We start from the raw sequence: 21,597 nt of genomic DNA, 5'->3' as shown, positions 1-21,597 counted from the left end.
GGGATGTAGAGGTCAGTAAGCAGGGCTGAGTTGAGTGGGGGACGGAGGGGGGTGACTCTGGGACACAAGAATCACTGTCTTCATGTTTTTTATCATTTACGCCCGTGTTATGGAAATCATTATGAACAGCAGCTACGCTAATTATTTTCCCTTTTTGCTTTTCTGCTGTTATCTCGGGACGCGAGTCCCGAGAAAAATGGCGTTCGTCAGCTCCAGTTTGTATCCAGCCTTTCACAGAGACTTCAGATACGCCAATCACAAAGCCTGTGAAGAGACGACTCAACACCGGCGATATGGACCCTCTATGGTGGACGGCACTGATCCTCAACAACTCGTCTCAACACCGGCGTGATTACTTGGACTTCCAAATGATGGAAATGGATAAATATTCTAAATGTTCCGATCCAATCTGACTTGTAATGCTCCCCGAATCATAAATCATGCACTGTTCCTTCGTTGGCCAGAGGAGAACTGGCCCTCCGACTGAGTCTGGTTTCTCCCAAGGTTTTTTTTCTCCATTCTGTCACCTGATGGAGTTTTGGTTCCTTGCCACTGTTGCCTTGGCTTTTGGCTTGCTTAGTTGGGGACATTTAATATTCAATAATATTATTGATCTGCCTTACTTAAGGTGGACGTTGACTCAATTTTCTTTTAGAAACAAACTCTGTTATATTATTTTCATGTTATCACTGTGAAGCTGCTGTGATACAATCTGTATTGTAAAAAGCGCTATATAAATAAAGGTGACTTGACTTGACTTGACAACTAGTGATCTTTGACCAGTCCATGTTTGGTCCAACAATGTTCTTTAACGCTTTCAGGACTCCCTCTCTTAATTAGTCTTTTCTGGCATATTGTAGTTCAGAAGTAACAGCAGACTCAAAACTGTTGAATTCAGATTCAGTTAGAATTTGTGACATCAGCTGTGTGACTTCTGCCAACGACATGTCGTAGAGACGTATTTTACTGATCAATGCCCTTCTAAATTCAGAAAAATTTGTACGTACTGAGGGTAAGCTCTTGGATAGTCTCTCTATATCCTTAGGTCTTTGCGCTTTGGCAACAGTTGGGATTTGGACAACAGAAGAGTTGGGAGAAACACTCTCAATTCCCTCAGTTCCCTGCGATCTTTTCCTAGCAACACACACATTGACTGAATTTACAGGCACATCAGTTTCTGATTGGAGAGCTACATCTATTTCAAAGAAAGCTTGTAAGTCAGGATAAATCTCATCTGACTGTTGGTCTTCTGAGTCACATTTGGTTGAGGCCTTTTTATGGCCCACCTTTTTCGTGAGACAGGAAACTCGACTGAACAATTGTTTGTTCTGTTCTTTTAACTTAGCAATACACCAAGCTTTTTCTTGTGCAATGGATAAGCTAAATTCTTTGTGGCAGCAGATAATCCCTTTTATATTTCTCTTCCTGATACATGCACCTAACACATTCTTGCATTCTTCAATCGACCACACTTTTTCTGGGTGAATACCAAATTTCTTTCTCAAATCCAATCTGACTGACTCAGTTACTATGGAGTCCATCTGCTCCCCTAACAATGACTTGAACTCACTGTCTGTCCATAAAGAGGTAGCTAGCAGACCTTTTTCAGTTGTGGGGATTAGTCTAGCACTCTTCCTAAACATTTTGTGGATTTCTTTGTTACAACACAAACAAACACTAAAACTTCTCTTATCGAACAGAGGGTACACTCAAAACTGATCAACTCAAAACTAGCACTTTACGCTAATCTTTCCTGCTTACAAGAACAGAAGATAAACAATTCTTCTCTGTTGAAAACAGAGGATAAACAATATTAACCCGTACGGCTAAACTTCCCTGCCTGGACAGAGGATATATCACCTTCCCTGGTAAAGCAGAGGATAAGTCTTCCCTAACTTTACAGAGGATAAAACAATTCTTCTCTGCTGAAAACAGAGAATAACAGTATTAGCAAACCAAATATATAAACCAAAATATTAACACGTAATGCTAATCTTCCCTGCCTGGACAGAGGATAAATTTAATCTCTAACAGAAAACTTTAGAGGATAAACTTAGTTAACCAAACTCTACAGCTGCCTGTTAACTCTTCTCTGATGGCACAGAGGATAACACATTTGTACTGGTCTTAAAGGTTCTTTTGGATAGAGTGAAACTCACCAAATCGTTGGTTGTACGGTCTGGAAACTCAGTCAGAAAAGTTCTTTCTTTGTTGTGATCTTTGTTGAGCTTGAAGTTTCAAATCTGGATTCGAGTGAGTAGCTACATCACGGCACCATCTTTTGTTAAAGGGGTCATGAATTGGCTTTTTAAAAAAATATATATTGTTGTCTGAGGTCAACTTATGACGTTCGCTTTGTTTTTACATTCAAAAACATCAAAATGAATAAGTAATAGGCTATTTTCTACCCTAGTTTTGAGCCTAGCTCAAAAACGCTCGGTTTTTATGGGCATCTCGCATTGAAGACTTGGAAGTAAACGCCCACTGCTGTGAGTGGATAACAGTTTTGCATAATAATGAGTTTCAACTCACTCGTCAGTGCACGTGGGGGAAATTGTTTTGAAAACTTCCAATGTTGTAAAATGGCAACCGGAATGATTCATCCATACATGTTCGACCCAGAGTCCGATCCCGAATCGCAGGACAATGAACCAACAACACCTCAAATACAACGGATACTTCAGCCTGTGACAGCGTGGTAAGTTATTGTTAATTGTTTATGCTACTTCTAATGTAGGCTATCTTTAATATTTTTATAGAAATTTTACTCACATAAGTGTGTTGCACCATTCCTGACGGATCCAATATAGAAGGCACAGCACCGTTTTTCAATCTTAATCGGTCTGTAAATCCTGTCTCGACCTGTGTCTTGTTTACAAAACAGTCCTCGGCGAAATGAAGCGAACAAACGGACAATGTTTTACCCACATCAGCTGGAACCTCATTAAAAATAAATTTTAACCATGCATTCCTATTGGAATCCAGAGGAAGCTTATGCAGCGACTGTCTTCTTCCACAACCAGGCACTGCACAATATTTAGTAAACGTCATGTTTACTGCTCGGTAGCTCGATCCGGTTTGTCATCACGAGGTAGGCCTATGTTATTTAGCTATGCCTGTAATGCGCGAATCGGTGGGCGGGGCTAAACCAACCGTGTTGAAGTAGGCGTTGATCTTCTTCTGCGGGGGTGGTGTTTTATCCTCTTTGATGTCATAGTTCCCCAGTTTGAAAAACGAGTCGTTTGCTGAGCCTGGTGCCAATAAAAGCATTTATTGGACTAACAAGGACGTTTTCAGTTCTGAAACTTACAGGATATTCTTATAATATGGTGACCTCTTAGATGTCAAAAGCTCAAGGAAAATTTGATTTCTCAGTTCATCACCCCTTTAAGACTTAGAAGCGAAATACCAGGAGACTTGATAGTTTCTTCAGCAGGATTCTTTATTGAGAACACGAGCTGTCAGTAGCTGCAGTCATCAAGTCTAACTCAATAGCTAAAAAACACAGTGTTTTATAACTTTCAAGGGGGAGGGATTTTACATAGAGATCAGCATGACAGTGTAACTCAGAGCCTCTGAGAAAACAATGCAGGTAATAAAAAAGCCTGTTCTCGGAGATTCCTCAGACCTGCATTATCACAGAGAAACAAAGCATGTAAATAAAAGCCTGTTCTCCGAGATACCTCAGACCTGCATTACCAAAGAGAAACAAAGCCCAGCTGTTCTTGAGTCATCATCTATGCCTCCAAATGGTAAACACTTGTGTGAACTTTCTCAGTTAAAATACTGTTGAATAAATTTGTAACACTACAGTATCTAAAAAGTAATGAGACAAAAAAAAAAAAAAACATTCTGAAACGTCGTTTAACAGCCGTTCTTGAACAGGTTTTGCTCGATCATCTTCACTAACATTCTCTGGGTCCGATTCGGGCTCAAATTGGTATGGTTTTATTGACACCATTGTTTATAATACACTAAAGCACAAACTACCGGTAAAGGTAAGGGGCGTGACGTTTCCGAAAAAACGTGCACTAGGTGGTTAGCGAATCACAACACACTGGGCCAGCTAACCAATCTGAGCCCATAGCGTATTTTTGAGGGACTTGCTTCACAGAACCCGGAAACCATCAGACCGTTTTTACAAAGAGGGACAGAACAGTGTAGAATAAAGGTAAAATATATGAAAAATAATGCAATTTTTTAAAAACGAATCATGAACACATGTTACAGTGCACCCCACAAACACAATCAAGCCTTCGAAAAAATGTGTTTTACCGACCCTTTAATTACTTACTACCACTATTTAAAACCAACAAAATAGCAGTCAGTGTTGACAGTGTTGACACCAAACACAGTCAGTGTTTGATGTCAATACGCTGTCCCAGTCAACATTTCCATGTGGGTTTTGATGGGCTGTCACTTGGGCCCTGCATGGGCAACTCAAATGGGTCCCATGTGGAGCCGATGGACAAATGCATATGCCCATGTATGTTAGCCCATAGGGGCACATGATTGACTCCATCATGAAAAAAAAAAAAAATGGTCGTTGAACAAAGTGCTGTACAAGAATGGAGACAAAAAAACATAACCATACAGAAACACACAGACGTTTACGCCACAGATAAGTGACAATAAAATAAACAGCTCAACTAAAAAGCCTACAAGAACAGCTACTATACCCCGCTAAATGCTAAATCTAGTAGATATTCCTTTAGCTTTTGTTTAAAAACAGTTAATATAGGTTCTAATCTAATAGAAATGGGTAGGTCATTCCAGAGTTTTGGGGCAATCCCTACAAAAGCTAGATCTCCGCTTCTCTTCTAGATCTTCGATCTCTTCTAGATCTCTTTTGTTCTAGAAGTCGTTAAAACTAGCTGGTAAGCTGACCTTAAAGACCGTTTTGGTTCATATTTCTTAATCAGATTTGCTCAATACAGTGGAGCCATACCATGCAATGATTTATAAACAAAAAATATATTTTTTTAATTTATTCTGTGGTCGATCGGTAGAGGTTTCACCTTTGCTATTAATCTCAAATGATAAAAATAAGACTTGACCATCAGTGAGTTTAGAAGAGGCTTCTTTTAACCTTGCTTGGTAGTTTCCATATATCAACATTTTATGGAAAGAATTTCAGATAATCTTTTTAAAGGATTTTAGGGCACGCAGTACAAATGCTCAGAATTATAGTGGTGGGCTGCTCGTCAGAGTGGTGCATGAAGTGATAAACTTATATTCAGTGCTTTAGTGTCACAATTGTAATGCTATTGAATGAATATTTTTATTTTAAAGTCTTTTCAAGGCAAATATGGATGAATGTGGATGTTTTTGGTTAATTTGATTAACCATTATATCATGCAATTAGTGAATGGTTATCCTTTCCCTTTTGTATCCACAGAATGATGACCAACCGAGTGCAGCAGGAATGAGTCACAAGGAATGAGTGTACTTTGAGAGTTTTACATTGAATGTTTATTTTGATAATCCATTGCATGCTTCATTAAAAGCCTTAAAATTAACACTTTGGGTCTGGCTGACAGTGGATCTTGATCAGATCAGATTTGTCTGACCATGCTACTGAAAGATCTCTGGTAATTTATTCCAACCAAAATGCAACGTCTGCCTAACGTTGAAGTCCAATGTCTTGATGTTACATTGACATTAAAGAGGAATCCAACTGACAAAGTTAATGTAAGTTATATATTTTTATTTTTGAAGTGCATTTTTATTGCTAAAATAAGTCAAAAATTTAAAATCAACAAATATTTCTGAGAAATCAATCAAGAATGATTAGCATGCATTTTATAAAGCGACTTAATAGAATTTAATATATTCAATTAAACTAGATTCGAATGAACTGAAATGCCTGTAGGAAACTACAGTAGCCAAATGTAACTGTGCAGTCAGATATACTCTGGACGCACTACAAATCTAAAACTGTAGTCATCAAGACAGGGGTTAGGCAGACCCATACTGCTGTTATTTGGAATCACTGCCATGCTGTTTTTAAATTCTTGAACATGAAAGACATTGTTTTGTTTTTTACAGGTGAGAATCAATCTGTTGCTGAAGCGAATGGTGTTAGCGTAACTGTCCTGATTACCACTTGCGAGGAACCTTGCAACAGGAAAAGATTTACATGAGACACCATAGTTAGAGCATTCCTCAGCATTACGAAAAACCTGGGCTTGCCATTGGACCATCTGCTCTTTGTAAAGAGCACTAGGGTGTGCAGGAGTGGAGAAGGTAGGAACTTGGTTTCTGATCATTTGGCCATACCTGTCATATCCATAGTTGTTGTAGTACTGATAATTGATAGTTGGGGTTGTGTCATTGATAAATACACTCCACTCATCAGCAGTGTAGATTCTGGGTAGATAATCATTACTCATGTTATCCATTTTATTCCTGATCTTAGAGAAAGGCAGAGCATTGAACTGAAAACCACTGAGCAGACCAGTTAGGTACAGTTTCTCATGATTCCTATAGAGAACACTTGAGGAAAACTGCATTTCATACAGTTTATCCACTGGGATCAAGCGGAAGTGGATGTGATTCAGGAGGCTGGCCTGTTGTACTGAACTAATTTCATCACCTTTGTCTTGGATCCATCTCTCCAGAGCTTCAAGAAGTAAAGATTCATCCTTCACAACCAGGTCTGAGCGCTGCAGCAGAGCGTCCATCATTTGAAAGGAGATGGTGCTCCATAGCGGAGAGCTTATGAGGAACTCACAGTTCCAGGAAAGATACTGAAGGACATTCTCCTGCAGAACAAGGTCACCTGTGTGGACGCCATACTCGTACATTGATACCTGCGTCTGGAAGGTGTTGTCTTCTGGAAGGAGTGAAGTGAAGACCCTGCCAACATCCTCCATAAGCGTCTTCACCCCGAAGATAAATGACAGCTGATGGAGACATTGAGCCGAAGTGATGGAAACATCAATCTGACGTGTGTACAAATACCTGAGCAAAAACAGATCAGACACTGTAAGCATCTATCACCCAAAATATATTCAGTAGAATTATGATATGCACACAGCAAAATCCCCAGTGTTAAATTAACACTGCTCAGTGTTTATATGAGTCCACACTCAGAGTGTTATAAGTAACACTGAAGCAGTGTTAAAGTTAATCTGATAATCAAGTGATTAGTTGAGTGATGATTTAGCATTATTGAAACAGCTGATGTTAATAAGCAGAATCACCAAAGGAGGAAATAAAAAGAAAATGTCACCATTATTGTGATCGGTGTTTAGTTGGGCTCTTGAACCTTACATATTTAACTTTAGATTTTGTCTGGCTGCTGTAACTGAGTTATAACAGCCAGGTGAATAAAGAGAAAAGGTGATCCGTTGGTGTTGGTTTTTTTAACATAATCATTTTTTAACCTGAACTTCTGAGTGAGGTTTGCTTTATTGATTATAGCAGCACTGTCCTTGTACAGCATCATATTTTTCTACGTTTTTTCTAAAAAAAATTGTATTCTAAAAAGTTTTTGTATCAGACCCACTTTTAAGAAATCCTTTGGATTACATTGAAAATGCACAAAAAATGATGCTGTTCAAGGATAGTGCTGCTATAATCAAAGTAAATCTAACTCAGAAATTAGGCTCTAAATTAGTTTAGTGTTTCAGGTCAAAAAATTATTATGTTAAAACACAACCAACACCATCGGATCACCTTTTCTCTTTGTTCATCTGGCTGTTACAGCAGCCAAACAAAATAAAAAAAATACTAAAATTAAAAATGTAAGGGTCAAGAGCCCAACTAAAGCAAACACTGATCAGCATAACGAGGACTTATATTTGTGCTTTTCTCCTTCAGTGATTCTGCTTGTTAACATCAGGTGTCTTCAACAATGTTCAATCATCACTCAAGTAATCATTTAATTATCTCACTAACATCCACACTGCTTCAGTGTTACTTATAACATATACTTATATAAACACTGAGTAGTGTTAATTTAACACTGGTGATTTTGTTGTGTACTATTCAAAGCAACATTCTCGATGAATTGAGACAATTGGATTGAGCTACGAATTAAAGTGATCTTAAGAAAATGTACCTGAGAAAAGCAGAGACATGAGGATGGCACGTCTGGCTGACATCAACTGTGAGGTTTCTGGACTCATTTGTTATGTTTAGTTCTGGATAAATCATGAGGATCATACTGTGCACACAAATAGTCAACTCTGCCTCTTCACTGAGGTCTCGTACATTAATGCTGAAATCACAACCATCTCCACTGTCAAACAGAAGACCAAGATCATCAGACAAACCCAGACTGTTATCCACAGAGAACTTGCGATTGCTGGTTATGTTTTTACCTGCAAGAAAATATAATAAAATAGGTTGAAACAGTAGAAATAATAGAAATACAAGTGGACAACTGCAAATACTGTATGTCTAGTAGTTGAATTTCTTACCAGTATCGCAGATCACTCCTGCATCTTCTTTATGTGTGCAGTCACTAACACCCCAGCCTTTGAAGCTGCAAGCAGACAATGAGCTTTCTGAACCTTTGCAGTTCATGTCATCCAGCCAGACTGGACCAGAGCCTTGAAAAAAAACAATTGAATTTGGGGTAAAAAAAAATAGACAATTATTGTTATCATAATGTGTAACAATAAAATGGACTGAGGATCAAATACCTTCACCATATTGTCCTCCAGGCGTAACTGAGATTGCTCCAGGGAAACCCATCTGACGACACACCACTTGTGCTTCGGCCACGTCCCATCCGTCATCACAAACTGTTCCCCACTGTCCATCATGGTAGATTTCCACACGGCCAGAAAAAGGAAGATCCCCCACCAATCTCACTCTGCCCTCCTGTGTTGGCTGCTTTGGTCTGTAACCTTCATCCATCAGCAAAAGATTAAAAGGTTAATATATTTATTTTAAAAAACTGCTCAGAAAGTTAATCAAATTTGTTGTTCAACTTCAGCTAACTGTATTTGTTGTTGCAACAGGAATACATATTTGGTTGTAAAATTCCAATAGACCAATGAACACTGTAGATTACATTTAATTAAAAAAATACAATGCAATGTTTACATATTGTAAACATTGAAAATCTATACAAATACTGCAAACAATGTATTTTATATAAAAAGGAAAGTAAAGGTTTACTAACCAAACGGCGTCCAACGTTGTGCTGAAACATGAAGAAACAGTAGAGGCAATAGAATATACATGATTCTTCTCACGCTGGAAATATTGCAAACACCAGAGACAGGAACACAATCTTGCCTTTCCTTTAAATAAGGACCAAATCAGGTCAAATATTGTGAAACTTGTATCAAACGCTGTGTAATCATATTCGAGAGCTACCATAAGTTTCATTTCATGAAAAGGCTACATTTGAGTTTCATTACTGCAAAACATGAATTTAAACAAGAACTGTCTGTCAGCATATTCTGGGCATGCAGTGTGAGTGAGACCAGTCCAACTAAATTCACACAATGCAGAAAGAAAGTTAGAACTAAGTTAATTTAATTGATATAAAATATAAATATAAAATATAAAATTGATATTGATATAAAAATACAAAGAGAAAGAAAATATTTTCCATTCTTTTTTTATCAACAACATGAAGTACATTAAATATTACATTACATCAGGGTTCCCCAGACTTGTGATGGAACTGCAGGGGGTTTGTGAGTTTAATGAAAAGCTATTAAAGAAATTATATAACAAAATAAAAACTTACTACAAAAGAAAAAAAGATTATTTGTTTAATTGCTAGATAATGGTTAGATATGCAATGCTGCAATTTTGAGAAAACTCATGTTAAAAGCGCGCAATTCCACAAACCTGTAGGACGTGTACTGTAAATTAAGATGTAGGCTCTTATAAAAATTAACATTTAAAAGATAAAAAAAGGTGGTAGGTTAAATCAATTATGATTAATTTACTGACATTGAACATTTTTAGATAGGTTTTCAAATTTCAGTTAAATTTGTACTAGAAATTATATATATATATATATAATTTCCAGTACAAATGTCACTGCCTCTCGTCACAACGGCTTTCACAGTTGTTAGGCGACAAAACAGACCGTCCCATTGAACTCCCGGGACACAGCTTGCAACAATTTGTTAATGTGACAAAACATTTTGTTAGTTTCATTTTCCAAATAACCAGTGGTGGAATGTAACGAAATACATTTACTCTGGATTAGTATAATTTTGGAAAAGTATAAATTTGAAGTACTTGTTATTCAACCAATCTCAGGCAGAGACAAATATAGTATTTTTATGAAAACTGACTTTTTACACATGGATATTAGATTTTGATATTAGAACATATGAATATGAACAGTATACAATAGAAACACTAAAAATATGTCTTTTAGATCGAGGATAGGCAACGTCGGTCCTGGAGGCCGCTGTTCTGCAGAGTTTAGCTCATAGAATGTTTTTTCAATGGTAAATATTTTATGGTTTGATTTTTGAGGATGTGAGTTAATTGAATTTATTCTTCCTTCTTTCTGAAAATATTTCAGTGACTGGCAGCCCACGCCTGAGTCAGAATATTACAGATCCTATTTATTTTTATCCTATTTATATTTTTTTTACCTTCTGACTTTTTTTTAAAAAAGGTCAGAAGAATACAGATCCTATTTATTTTGTGTTAGCATGAAGCTGCAGCTTAAAATTTTTTCCTACGCTTGAAAGGCGATTTACACCTTTACAAATCTTCTCTCTTGCATGCAAATTTAATTTACGCTTGCAATCTTATGTACAATTTCACAATTCTTACCCTGCACATGCGATTCTTTATGGCATCATACTACCTTTATATTCCTCGTTCTATCTTCCAGGCCCGGGGAAAGAAGGACAGTAGCAGGGTTGCCAGAGCTGTGCAACAAAAGTAGCACAAAAAGCCCATCGGCTCTTCTCCATTGGGCGGCCGAATTCTACACTTGATTTGTGCGTCTGAGGGATGTTTTGGGGCTGTTCGTACTTATGAGGGTGGAAATCAACCCGCGGAAAAAAAAAATTTCCCCTTGGCAACAACTTAAAAGTAGCCCTTCGTCGCGCTGCTGTGACGCAATCAGCCTTCAAATGCGGCCTTCGGAGGATGCAGCCCCTGAATGGGAAAACAGCTATTGACTTTTGTATAAACTGCACGGACAGTGATTGCAGTCTCACGGGGGAAAAGAAAGGTGGTGGCGTCTGTTTTATGATGAACGAGTTGTGGTGCAACCATAAGAACATACACATTTCTCAAAACTCCCCTAATTTGGAATATAACATTATAATCTATTGAACTTTCTGCACAGCAAAATCCCCAGTGTTAAATCAACACTGCTCCGAGCACATATGTGACCCTGGACCAAAAAACCAGTCACATAGTTTTTTTTTTTTTTTGAAATTGAGATGTATACATCATCTGAAAGCTGAATAGATATACTTTCCATTGATGTATGGTTTGTTAGGATAGGATAATATTTGTCCGTGATACAACTATTTGAAAATCTGGTATCTGAGGGGGCAAAAAAATCGAAACATTGAGAAAATCGCCTTTAAAGTTGTCATTTATGTTCGCGATTGTGCTGCATCCACTCACAAAAATAAATGTTTTATATATTTACAGTAGGAAATTTATACAATATCTTCATGGAACATGATCTTTACTTAATATCCTAATGATTTTCGGTATAAAACAAAAATCGATAATTTTACCCATACAATGTATTGTTGGCTATTACCACAAATATACCCGCGTGATTTATGACTGGTTTTGTGATCCAGGGTCACATATGGTCCAACTCTACAGAGTGTTAAAGTAACACTGAAGCAATGTTAAAGTTTTAAAGTTAATATGATAATTATGTGAATAATTAAGTGATGATTGAGTGATGTAGTGATGAACACCTGTTGTTAACAAGCAGAATCACTGAAGGAAAGATAAACACAAGGACTGACTTCAACCACAGCCTTTAATCATTAAATATAATAAGTGGACATGGCAACACTGCAAGAGGGAGCATGAGCAAAACACGACTTTGCTTTAGTTAAAATTGCTGTGAAAAGTGAAGGCTTGAAAAATGAAGTGAATGTCCCAACATGGCGCCAACATCCCGAGTCTGCACAGTAGTGAGCGTGAAGTGGAGCCGTGGTATCAAGGCCCCACCCACACTCCTGCAGAATCGGTTAGTACAACAACTCATTATGATGGTGCGAAAAAAATAGTAATGGAAATGTAGAAATGAAAGCTCCAATCTCCTCCTGAAAATCCCGGAAAAGTCTGTTGGTGCCTCAGTGACTTTATTGAGTCACACCCCCGTTTTTATAACATCAAATAAGTAACTAAAACAAAACTTTTTTTAAAAAAAACAACACTTGCACTTACATCAGCGTGATAAAAAAAACTACTTAAAATGACAGAAACCATCTTTGGACAATGGACCCACATCCTATTAGATTAGATGGAGATTAGTTGTTTATGACCTATAATGCATCCAGCCACCTGGGTGCGATCAAAACGCTTTGGCTTCACCTTTCAGGACTTGTGCGGCACACTTGAGCTGCATCTGAAATCACATACTTCCCTACTATATAGTAGGATGATAAAACAGAATGTGACAAAATAAGTATGTCCGAATTCATAGAACTCAGAAAAGACTAGACAAAAAGTAACCGGATGACCTACTTCTTCTGGCGAGATTCTGGTGTCAATCATTGCAGTTCCGCATTTAAATACGGTTGTCACTCCTGAAACTTTACAGTGTGTACATGGCCTTAGTGTTTTTGCACCTTAACTCTGGAACTCCCTCCCCCCACCACTGCATTCATAACATTTCTGAATTTAAATCGCAACTTAAAACTTTTGTTTTCTGATTGTTATCAAGTATTGTTCTGTTTTTGTAGGCTACTTGATCTATGTTGCTGCGTATGGAAACTTGTTTCCACCAAAGAAAACGCAAGTTTATTTCTCGCAATTGTGAGTTTATATCTCACAATTCTAACTTTATAACACGCAATCATGACTCTATATCTCGCAATTCTGAGAAAAAAAGTCAAAATTGCTAGATGTAAACCCGCAATTGTGAGACAATAATTCGCAATTATCTTTTAAAATCTTCTATTCTGTGGTGTAAACAAGCTTAGCTGCGTGATCCCTTACTGTAATGTCCCTTTTTCTGTCTTTGTATTATCTTTGCTCTACACTGTAACAAATTGCTGTAAATTTTACAGTACATTTTTTACAGTGCATAGTCTACTGTTTGAAATCTACTCCATTTGCACTATTGTCTGTTATTATTTTCTATTCTATAGCTGTTATGATTTATTAATATGCGTTGTAAAGGGTCCTTTAGCTATGGAAAAGCTCTATATAAATAAAATATTATTATTGTATTATTAACAAAAAGAGTATAAACTGTGTATCTGACCAGTAAACTTTGAAGAAGGGGATGTGAAGCATACCACTTTGTGTTTGTATCATTTTTCCTATGTTGGACTGCATGAAAAGTATCTGAAGCAGCACGGACGGAACATCAGACAAAGTTTGACAGAAAAAATTAACTAAAGAATTAATTTTTCGGTTACACTTTTGATAGTCCCCTTTAGATATTCAGCTGACTGTAAGTAACATTGCACCTACATGTCAACTAACTCTGCTTAGAGTCTTAGTAGAGTATACGTATCAAATTAAGGTTATGGTTAGAAGAATAAGTTAACGTAGTTGCAAAGTTACTTAAGTCAGTTGAATGTCTGTTGTGGAAGCATCAAAATAAATTTTAGCAGATATTAAGCACACAGTCTACTAATACTCTAGTCTAGAGAGAGTTATTTGACATGTTGCAACATTACCTATAGTCAGCAGAATGTTTAAAGGGGACCATCAAAATAAAGTGTTAGCAATTTTTCTTACACTAACCTTAGCCCATGATGTGCTGACAGACAGTTCTTGTTTGGGTGCATATGTTGCAATAATGAAACTTACCAAATTTAGCATGTTCATGAAATGAAACTTATGGTAGCCCTTAAATGTGATTACACAGCGTTTTATCCAAATTTCACAATAGTTGGCCTGATCAGGGGTGCGTTTCCCATACAACAACGTAACTCGCTGCTTTACTACCATAGCTACCATATGCATCGTTGAAGAAATCAACTTGCAAGTCACGACTGTTTCCCGAAACCATATTGTCGCAAAGTGTCCGTTCAACCACGTTGGTTTATTACGTCACGCACGTGGTGGAGAAATAACTTCTTTTAATGAAACTATTTAAGATCGAATTAACGCTAGATGTTTTGATATAAATTATGGACATGGCATTTGAGGACTATTTCTCATTTTTCTCAGTTATTTTGTTTTATTTCCAGATTCAATCATAGGCTCGTTCTTACATAGTCGAGCATGTTCACACATGCGCAGTCTTCAAAAACAGTGCTTTAAATCTCTTGACCAACTAAAAGACGTAAATGACATTTTCATTCTAAATTAGAGACACAGGTTGTAATGAATGTCAGCTTGCTTATTTTGCTCAAGATAAGGATTTATTAAGTCCACGTCATGCAAACTAGAAACTCTGCTTCTAACCACAGATCGAGAGCTGTCGTTTCAACCACACAACTTTGCGATGCTGTTTGCGAATGTTCGTGGGAACAGTGATTTCGGGAAACATTGCCTCGTTGAACTATGCCAACAACAACAGAACTTGCAGAGATAGTTGGCAAACGATGCTTTTGGGAAACGCACCCCTGGTCATTATTTAAAGGTAAGGCAAGATATTTCGTAGCTCATTCAGCTGAGAATTGTGTTCCTGTCTCTGCTGTTTGCTATATTTCCAGCAATTGAAGGATCTTGTACAGTCATGGTCAGAATTGCCCTTGGTAAATATGATCAAAGATAGCTGTGAAAATAATGTTTTTGATCTTGCATTTAAAAAGATCTACAAAAATCACAAAAATCGAACCTTTCATTGAAGTAAAACAATTAAAAGTGGGGTGAAAATCACATTATGAAATAAATGTTTTTCTTCAAAACATGTTGACGACAATTATTGGCACCCCTAGAAATTATTGTGAGCAAAATATCTCTATAAAATAAGAATATTCCCCTTCATATTTACAATTTTAAGCACACCAGTGAGACTAGGAACATGGAATTGTCTAGCCATGACTTCCTGTTTCACAGGACTATAAATATGAGGAAACACAAAGGCCAAGTTCCCTTAATCATCCATTACAATGACTAAAACCAAAGAATATAGTTCTGATGTGCAAAAGAATGTTGAGAATAGAAATAGAAAGTGGCTGTAAGAAAATAGCTAAAGAAATTTGAAATGTGAAAATTTCCATTTCCACAGTTAAGATTTTCCAATCAACTAAAGATGTTACGAATCTGCCTGGAAGAGGACGTGTGTCTTACAGTGAGGAGGATAGTTTGAGTGTCCAAAGACTCTCCAAGGATCACAGCTGCAGAATTGCAGAAAGTTGAGTATTGAGGTTTTGAGCCTTAAAATAATGTATTAAACAACCCCTACATCACCACAGGATTTTCAGGAGGAGATTGGAGCTTTAACTTCTACATTTCCATGACTATTTATTTCACACGACATAATGAGTTGTTGTACTAACCGATTCTGCAGGAATGTGGGTGGGGCCTTGATACCACGGCTCCACTTCACGCCCACTACTGTGCAGACTCGGGATGTCGGCGCCATATTGGGACATTCACTTCACTTTTCAAGCCTTCACTTTTGTACAATGGTAGAGAGTGAAGATGCGTTGTCCATCTTTTTTTAAAGTTTTTGTTCTGAACAAAGAAATATTACAGCGACAAAAGACTTATTATGTTCAACTATTTTAAATAAATCAAATTGGCCAGAGGAGTCGTGTTTTGCTTATGTTTGGAAAAGCTGCATCACAGAGCTCGCTGCAGTGTTGCCATGTCCACTTATTATATCTTTTTGGGAATGAAGCATAGGGCAAGAGTATTTATGAAATGAGCAATAGTTGCAGATATGACAGAATGGCAGAGTTTAAGAGAGATGGTGGAGCAGGATAAAGTTGACAGGATAAGGAATTGAATTTCAAGATTAACTCAGTGATAGAAGATGGATTATTCTGAGTAAAGCTAGTCAAAGACTGACCAGAAAGATCAGGCCCAAAACAAAACTCAGCGGAATCATCAGATAAACTCTGGTGGACAGTTTGCGTCTTTTCCAATAAATATTTAAAGAAAGAGCATCAAAGCTCTTTTAAAGCTATAACATCGTGATATGGAGGTTTGGTGAGCTTGTTTACTGTGTAATTCTTTTGGCCTATTGCTTGATTTGTTAATCATAAACTTTTATATCCAACAGACATACAATTTTTGCCTGGAATATATTAACAGAATAGGTACATGTTAGTTTTAAAATTATTACATTATAAATAATTTGCTTGCTTATCTGGTTGTTTATTACCCAAAACTTAACATATTGTTCACTTGTACCTACACGGAAGTAGGGGAGAGCCGGGACGGTTGAAACACTTTTCAGGTAAACGTCGTTTTCTAAGATAAGGTTACAGATAGATTTTTTTTGTTTTTGTAATCAACAACTCACATATGTGTTCTCTTAGTATCATGTGTTATCCGTTAGAAATATAGAATGATTTAAGTAAAAATTGACTTTGAACGGGAGTTGTGCTTTGTTTCAATCGTCCCGCCTGAGCGGTCCTAAAATGGTTCAGGTCATACTTAGGAGGCAGAGGTTATTATGTGAGTATAGGAGATCATAAGTCTGAGTGGACATCCATGACATGCGGACATATTGGAAACAAAGATGTAGTTCTCAAGGTGAACGCATACCTTCAGTCTAGGGGTCAAACAACTAAAAATCAAGTCAGGAATCTTGGTGTGACTCTAGAGTCAGACCTTAGTTTCAGCAGTCATGTCAAAGCAATAACTAAATCAGCATATTATCACCTGAAAAATATTGCAAGAATTAGATGCTTTGTTTCCAGTCAAGACTTGGAGAAACTTGTGCATTTTAAAGTATTATTACTGGTATATAAATCACTCAATGGCCTAGTACATCAATACATTGCAGGTATGCTCACTGAATATAAACCCAACAGATCACTCAGATCATTAGGATCACATCGGCTAGAAATACCAAGGGTTCACTCTAAGCATGGCGAGTCCGCCTTTATATATTATGCCAGCCGCAGCTGGAACCAGCTTCCAGAAGAGATCAGATGTGCTCCTACCGTAGTCACATTCAAATCCAGACTCAAAACACACCTGTTTAACTTTGCATTTAATGTATGAGCACTGTGCCACTGTTCGTCCGACTGTTTGCACTGTATTCTATTTTGTTTTTAATTATTCTGATTTCTTTTGATTATTTCTGTATTTTATCTTTTACTCTAAACTGTTTTAATTATTCTGATTTCTTTTGATTATTTTAATTTCTTCTATGTAAAGCACTTTGAATTACCATTGTGTATGAAATGTGCTATATAAATAAACTTGCCTTGCCTGTTTTCTGTGATGGTCGTGTTTAGGTGTACGGGGTAGAATATGTTGTTACAGTACAAAAATCATTATGGCTGTGGCTATATTAATAAAAATAATACTTTAAGTCACCGTTAAACAAAATCATTACAGTATTCTTCTCAGAGATAAATAGAAGATACAAATGTATAAAAACTTTAAAGATTTAATTTAAACAATATTTTCATTTTAAACTTTTACGATTATGCGTTGACATAAATTTAGTACGAACAAAACGTTGGCTCTGGAAAGGCGTTAGAAGACTTTACACGATGCACAGAGGCTCATCTGCTCTGTACGTATTTCTCTGAGGATGTGGTGGTGATCGGAAGGACATCCTATCAATGGAGGTCAGACTGAGGTATCACAGATTCTAAATGTCTTCATTGTTGCTCTCTAACTAAAGATTAAAGTTACTAAGACTATGTGATGATTTTCTGACAGATACTACTTAAGGAAATATTGAACATTGCACACAATGTGTGAGATGACTTGTGAGACCCCCAAAGTCTTTACATGCACCCAGATAAATAAAAAAATATAGTCAAGTTTTTCCACAGACCATCAATGTAGAATATTAGTTTTTATCAATTCATTGAATTTAATTAATTAAGTGTGTGTGTGTGTGTGTGTGTGTGTGTGTGTGTGTGTGTGTGTGTGTGTGTGTGTGTGTGTGTGTGTGTGTGTGTGTGTGTCTGTGTGTATGTGTATGTGTGTGTGTGTGTGTGTGTGTGTGTGTGTGTGTGTGTGTGTGTGTGTGTGTGTGTGTGTGTGTGTGTGTGTGTGAGAGTTGAGAGAGAAAATGTACTGGAATGTGACGGATGGACTTCCACATGAATTTCCCACAATGATGAAGTGGCCCTCTTTACTAATGATGCGTTCACATGCAATGGAAAATATGGTATTTTCCACTTGTGAACTGGTATTTACCAGTGCGTTGCGTTCAAGTGCTTTCGTGATATTTTCCACTTGTGAACTGGTATTTACCAGTGTGTTGCGTTCGAGTGCTTTTGCTGTCGTAATGTGGTAAAAAGATGGAGATCCAGACCTGTTATTTAGCTAAAACTTGAGCGTCAGCGTCAGTTCTGGCAGGCCAAGTAGTCAAGATGCTGCTAACGCTATTGGCCAACACGGTCTCATCAGCGATCTGCTCAGCTGATAATGCTACTGCTAATGCTAATCTGCTAATTAGCAAATAATCTGCTAATCTGCTAATTAGCACTCTGCTAATGCTGCTGTTATCCCCTGACTCTCTGCTAAATTCATGGTGCTCATGAAAGGTCAGAGGACTCCCAGAACAGAGCCATACCGCCAAATTTCAATTATCAACTGAATTGCAATTTATTCAATACAATTTCCTAATCATTTCTATTGTCTTTTGTGTTCTTGACCTAAATGGACCAGACAGAACTATTTTAGATTGCTTAAAGGAGAACTCCGGTCAATTGAGCTCATTTCTGTCAGGTCCATTAAGTCAAGAACACACAGACAAAAATAATTTAAGAATTTTTATTGAATAGAATGCAACAAGTTGATGTTCCTGAATTGAAATTTGGCGGTATGGCTCTGTTCAGAGAGCTATGGACGGGGCCTACGCCAAATAACTTTATTTCATAATATTGCTTGCTGGGTTGTTAATAAATGTATATTTGCTACGGTATTTATTCTCCTGAGTCTTTCTGGTAGAACTAATATTAATTAACTCCAACACTGATTCAGTGTTGTTTTAACACTCTGTAATGTGGACACATGTGCCGGGTGTAGGCACAGCCAGAATCCCGGAAGTTTGGGGCGGAAAGTCGGGCGTCGACCACCGGAGGCCGACCTGGAGAGACGAGGAAGACACATTACAGACAGCACATGGTCTGTGGGCACCTGTATTATTTGGATAACTGTATGAAAATGTAGTCTTTTTTCTTCAGCAAAAGCTAATGCTATATGTTTCAGCTATGTCATGTCATGTCCAGTTCAAAGCCAAGTCTAATCACAAAAGTAACTGCAATGTCTACACCCAACATTAAAAAGGTCTCATGAATATGGATAAAGGAAAAAGTAAACAGTCAGTTTTATTTGAAAATACATTTTTGAAAATACTTATTTATATTCATATACTTTATACTTTATACTTTATATTCACATCAGTGATGAGACATGAGAACAACCTCTTTACATTGTGTGAAACATTTTTGTGGCAAACTTAAAGCGCCTCAAACAGGTTTTTTCTGCACACTGCAGTTACTTGATTTTGATTTCTCATGAAATGAAACGTAAGGTAGTCCTTAAATTTGATTGGACAGTGCATGTAAGTGACACCTATCTCACAATGCTTGACCTTATTTGGTATATATTTAAATGGAAGACAATAAGAATTGTTAGTCTTTCCGTAAGAACTTTCATAAATTGTGTTCATCCTAATTTTGTATTTTAAAGAGTTTTTAACAAGAGAACTTTCATGTGCAATATTATTGACTTGACTGCACTGACACCAGTGGATGAGAACTGAACTGACATTGAATCCTCAATGGGTGCACATTTTTCATTGCTTGTAGAAGGTTTTTTAAATATCCTCAGAAAACATTCTTGGAACATCTTTTAAACATTATAATGACAACTAACTTCAAATGAATAAGGTTTTGTGTGCTGTTTTAAAAGAACCTCCTTGGAACCTTTGTACAGTGTTTAATATGTGTATCCACATTACAGAGTGTTAAAATAACCCCAACAAATTAATTATTCACCCCAAAATGAAAATTCTGTAATTATTTACTCACCCTCATGTCGTTCCAGACCCGTAAGACTTTCATTCGTCTTCGGAATAATATTCTGTCTTTCTGTCTCAGGAATGAATTGTCCCTCTGTTCCAGAAATTAAAATTTCTGTCCCTCCATTGACAGCCCGCGCAACTAACACTTTGACGCTTCAAAAGGTTCATAAAGGGATTGTAAAGCTAATCCATATGAATTGAGTAGCTTAGTCCAAATTTTCTGAAGAGACACAATCGTTCTAACCAGATCATTTGAATCGGTGCGTTGTTGACTTGAGAACAGATGCAATCAGATCGGTCTAATTCACAAATTAATTGTTCAGTGCGATTTGCAAAGCGATTTAACAAGATAATTTAAAGGTATCGTCTCGATTTTATGAAATGTAGTGAGTAAAAACACGATATGCTTTGGAACGTAGTGAAGTAAAAGTAAAGTATTTAGTAAAAAGTACTGAGTAAAAATACTTTAATGAGCAAAAATGTACGCAAGTATAGTAAGTTAAAAATAGTTTCTATCCACCACTGCCTTTTAGTGAAGGCAGGACACTGACCAAACTCATGTGCGGTGGACTCTTAGGTCGAATTTGGAAGATATAGCGAGTTCCAAGCATCTAAGAAACCCCCCAAAAAGGCTAGAATAAACATGGCGTCGAGTCTGCGGGCGGTTTTGAGGGGCTGGTAACCCTAAAGAAGCTTCTCAGTTCTCGCGCATTGGTCGTGGCGCTCTCGTCAACAAACTCAGAGGCCCACACCGAAGAAAATGAATAGTTGAATGAAGTCATGATTTTTATTTATTTTTTTGTGCACAAAAAGTATTCTTGTCGCTTGATAAACTTAAGGTTGAGCCACTGTAGTCACTTTGACTATTTTAATTCTAGGGTGAGCTAACCCTTTAAAGGTTATTTTAACAACAATAGCAGAAAGTCAATAATAAGAAAAAAAGATAATTTTGCTAAAACACTGCAGAAAACAAGAATGCAACAAATGGGTCTACAGTTACTTTGATCCATCATACAGTTGACTTTGACCATTCAACTATACTAGGTTTGTCAGAAGTTATCAGAAGTGGACCTCTTCGCTTTAGCAGAGAACACTCACTGCCCGCTCTTCTTATCCCTGACGCAATCCCCTCTGGGAGTTGATGCGCTTGTTCTCCCCCATCATTCTCTTAATATTGTTTTCCTTGCTAGAGCACCAACTGTGTTTCAACATGTTTTTATCTAACTGCTGACACATTTGTCCTTGAAAAGAGGAAAAAACATCCACATAAATGGTAAACGGAAGTAGGAGGGCTTATAATAATGTTCATTTGTTTATCCAATCAATTGTGAAAG

General features: G+C 37.2%; 2 protein-coding genes across 2 annotated transcripts in view; one reads left to right on the top strand and one right to left on the bottom strand.

The window, feature by feature from the left end:
* LOC143738656 (galectin-3-binding protein A-like) overlaps positions 1-21,597 on the top strand; it is a 63,211-nt gene that overhangs the window by 33,912 nt on the left and 7,702 nt on the right. The gene's annotated exons all lie outside the window — the stretch shown is intronic.
* LOC143738654 (galectin-3-binding protein A-like) lies at positions 5,450-21,507 on the bottom strand. Its single transcript, XM_077230710.1, has 6 exons — positions 20,271-21,507; positions 9,137-9,257; positions 8,652-8,858; positions 8,427-8,558; positions 8,066-8,327; positions 5,450-6,963 (listed from the first exon to the last, which is right to left on the bottom strand). Exons 1-6 carry the CDS (start codon positions 20,301-20,303, stop codon positions 5,904-5,906), a joined length of 1,815 nt encoding a protein of 604 aa, XP_077086825.1. The 5' UTR covers positions 20,304-21,507; the 3' UTR covers positions 5,450-5,903.

Source organism: Siphateles boraxobius, unplaced genomic scaffold, assembly GCF_051911475.1.
Source record: "Siphateles boraxobius isolate OS27281-9 unplaced genomic scaffold, OSU_SipBor_1 15, whole genome shotgun sequence".
NCBI classification, from domain to species: Eukaryota; Metazoa; Chordata; class Actinopteri; order Cypriniformes; family Leuciscidae; genus Siphateles; species Siphateles boraxobius.
The sequence above is the reverse complement of the archived record's forward strand: the minus strand, read 5'-3'. Positions and strand labels throughout refer to the sequence as shown.

Excerpts from the sequence above, each read along its gene's own strand:
- LOC143738654 (XM_077230710.1), bottom strand. The coding sequence starts at position 20,303 with ATGAAAGTCTTACGGGTCTGGAACGACATGAGG. Across the intron at positions 9,258-20,270 it reads GGGTCTGGAACGACATGAGG|GAAAGGCAAGATTGTGTTCC; the intron begins GTGAGTAAATAA and ends CCTTATTTAAAG. Across the intron at positions 8,559-8,651 it reads TGGAGGACAATATGGTGAAG|GCTCTGGTCCAGTCTGGCTG; the intron begins GTATTTGATCCT and ends TTTTTTTTCAAG.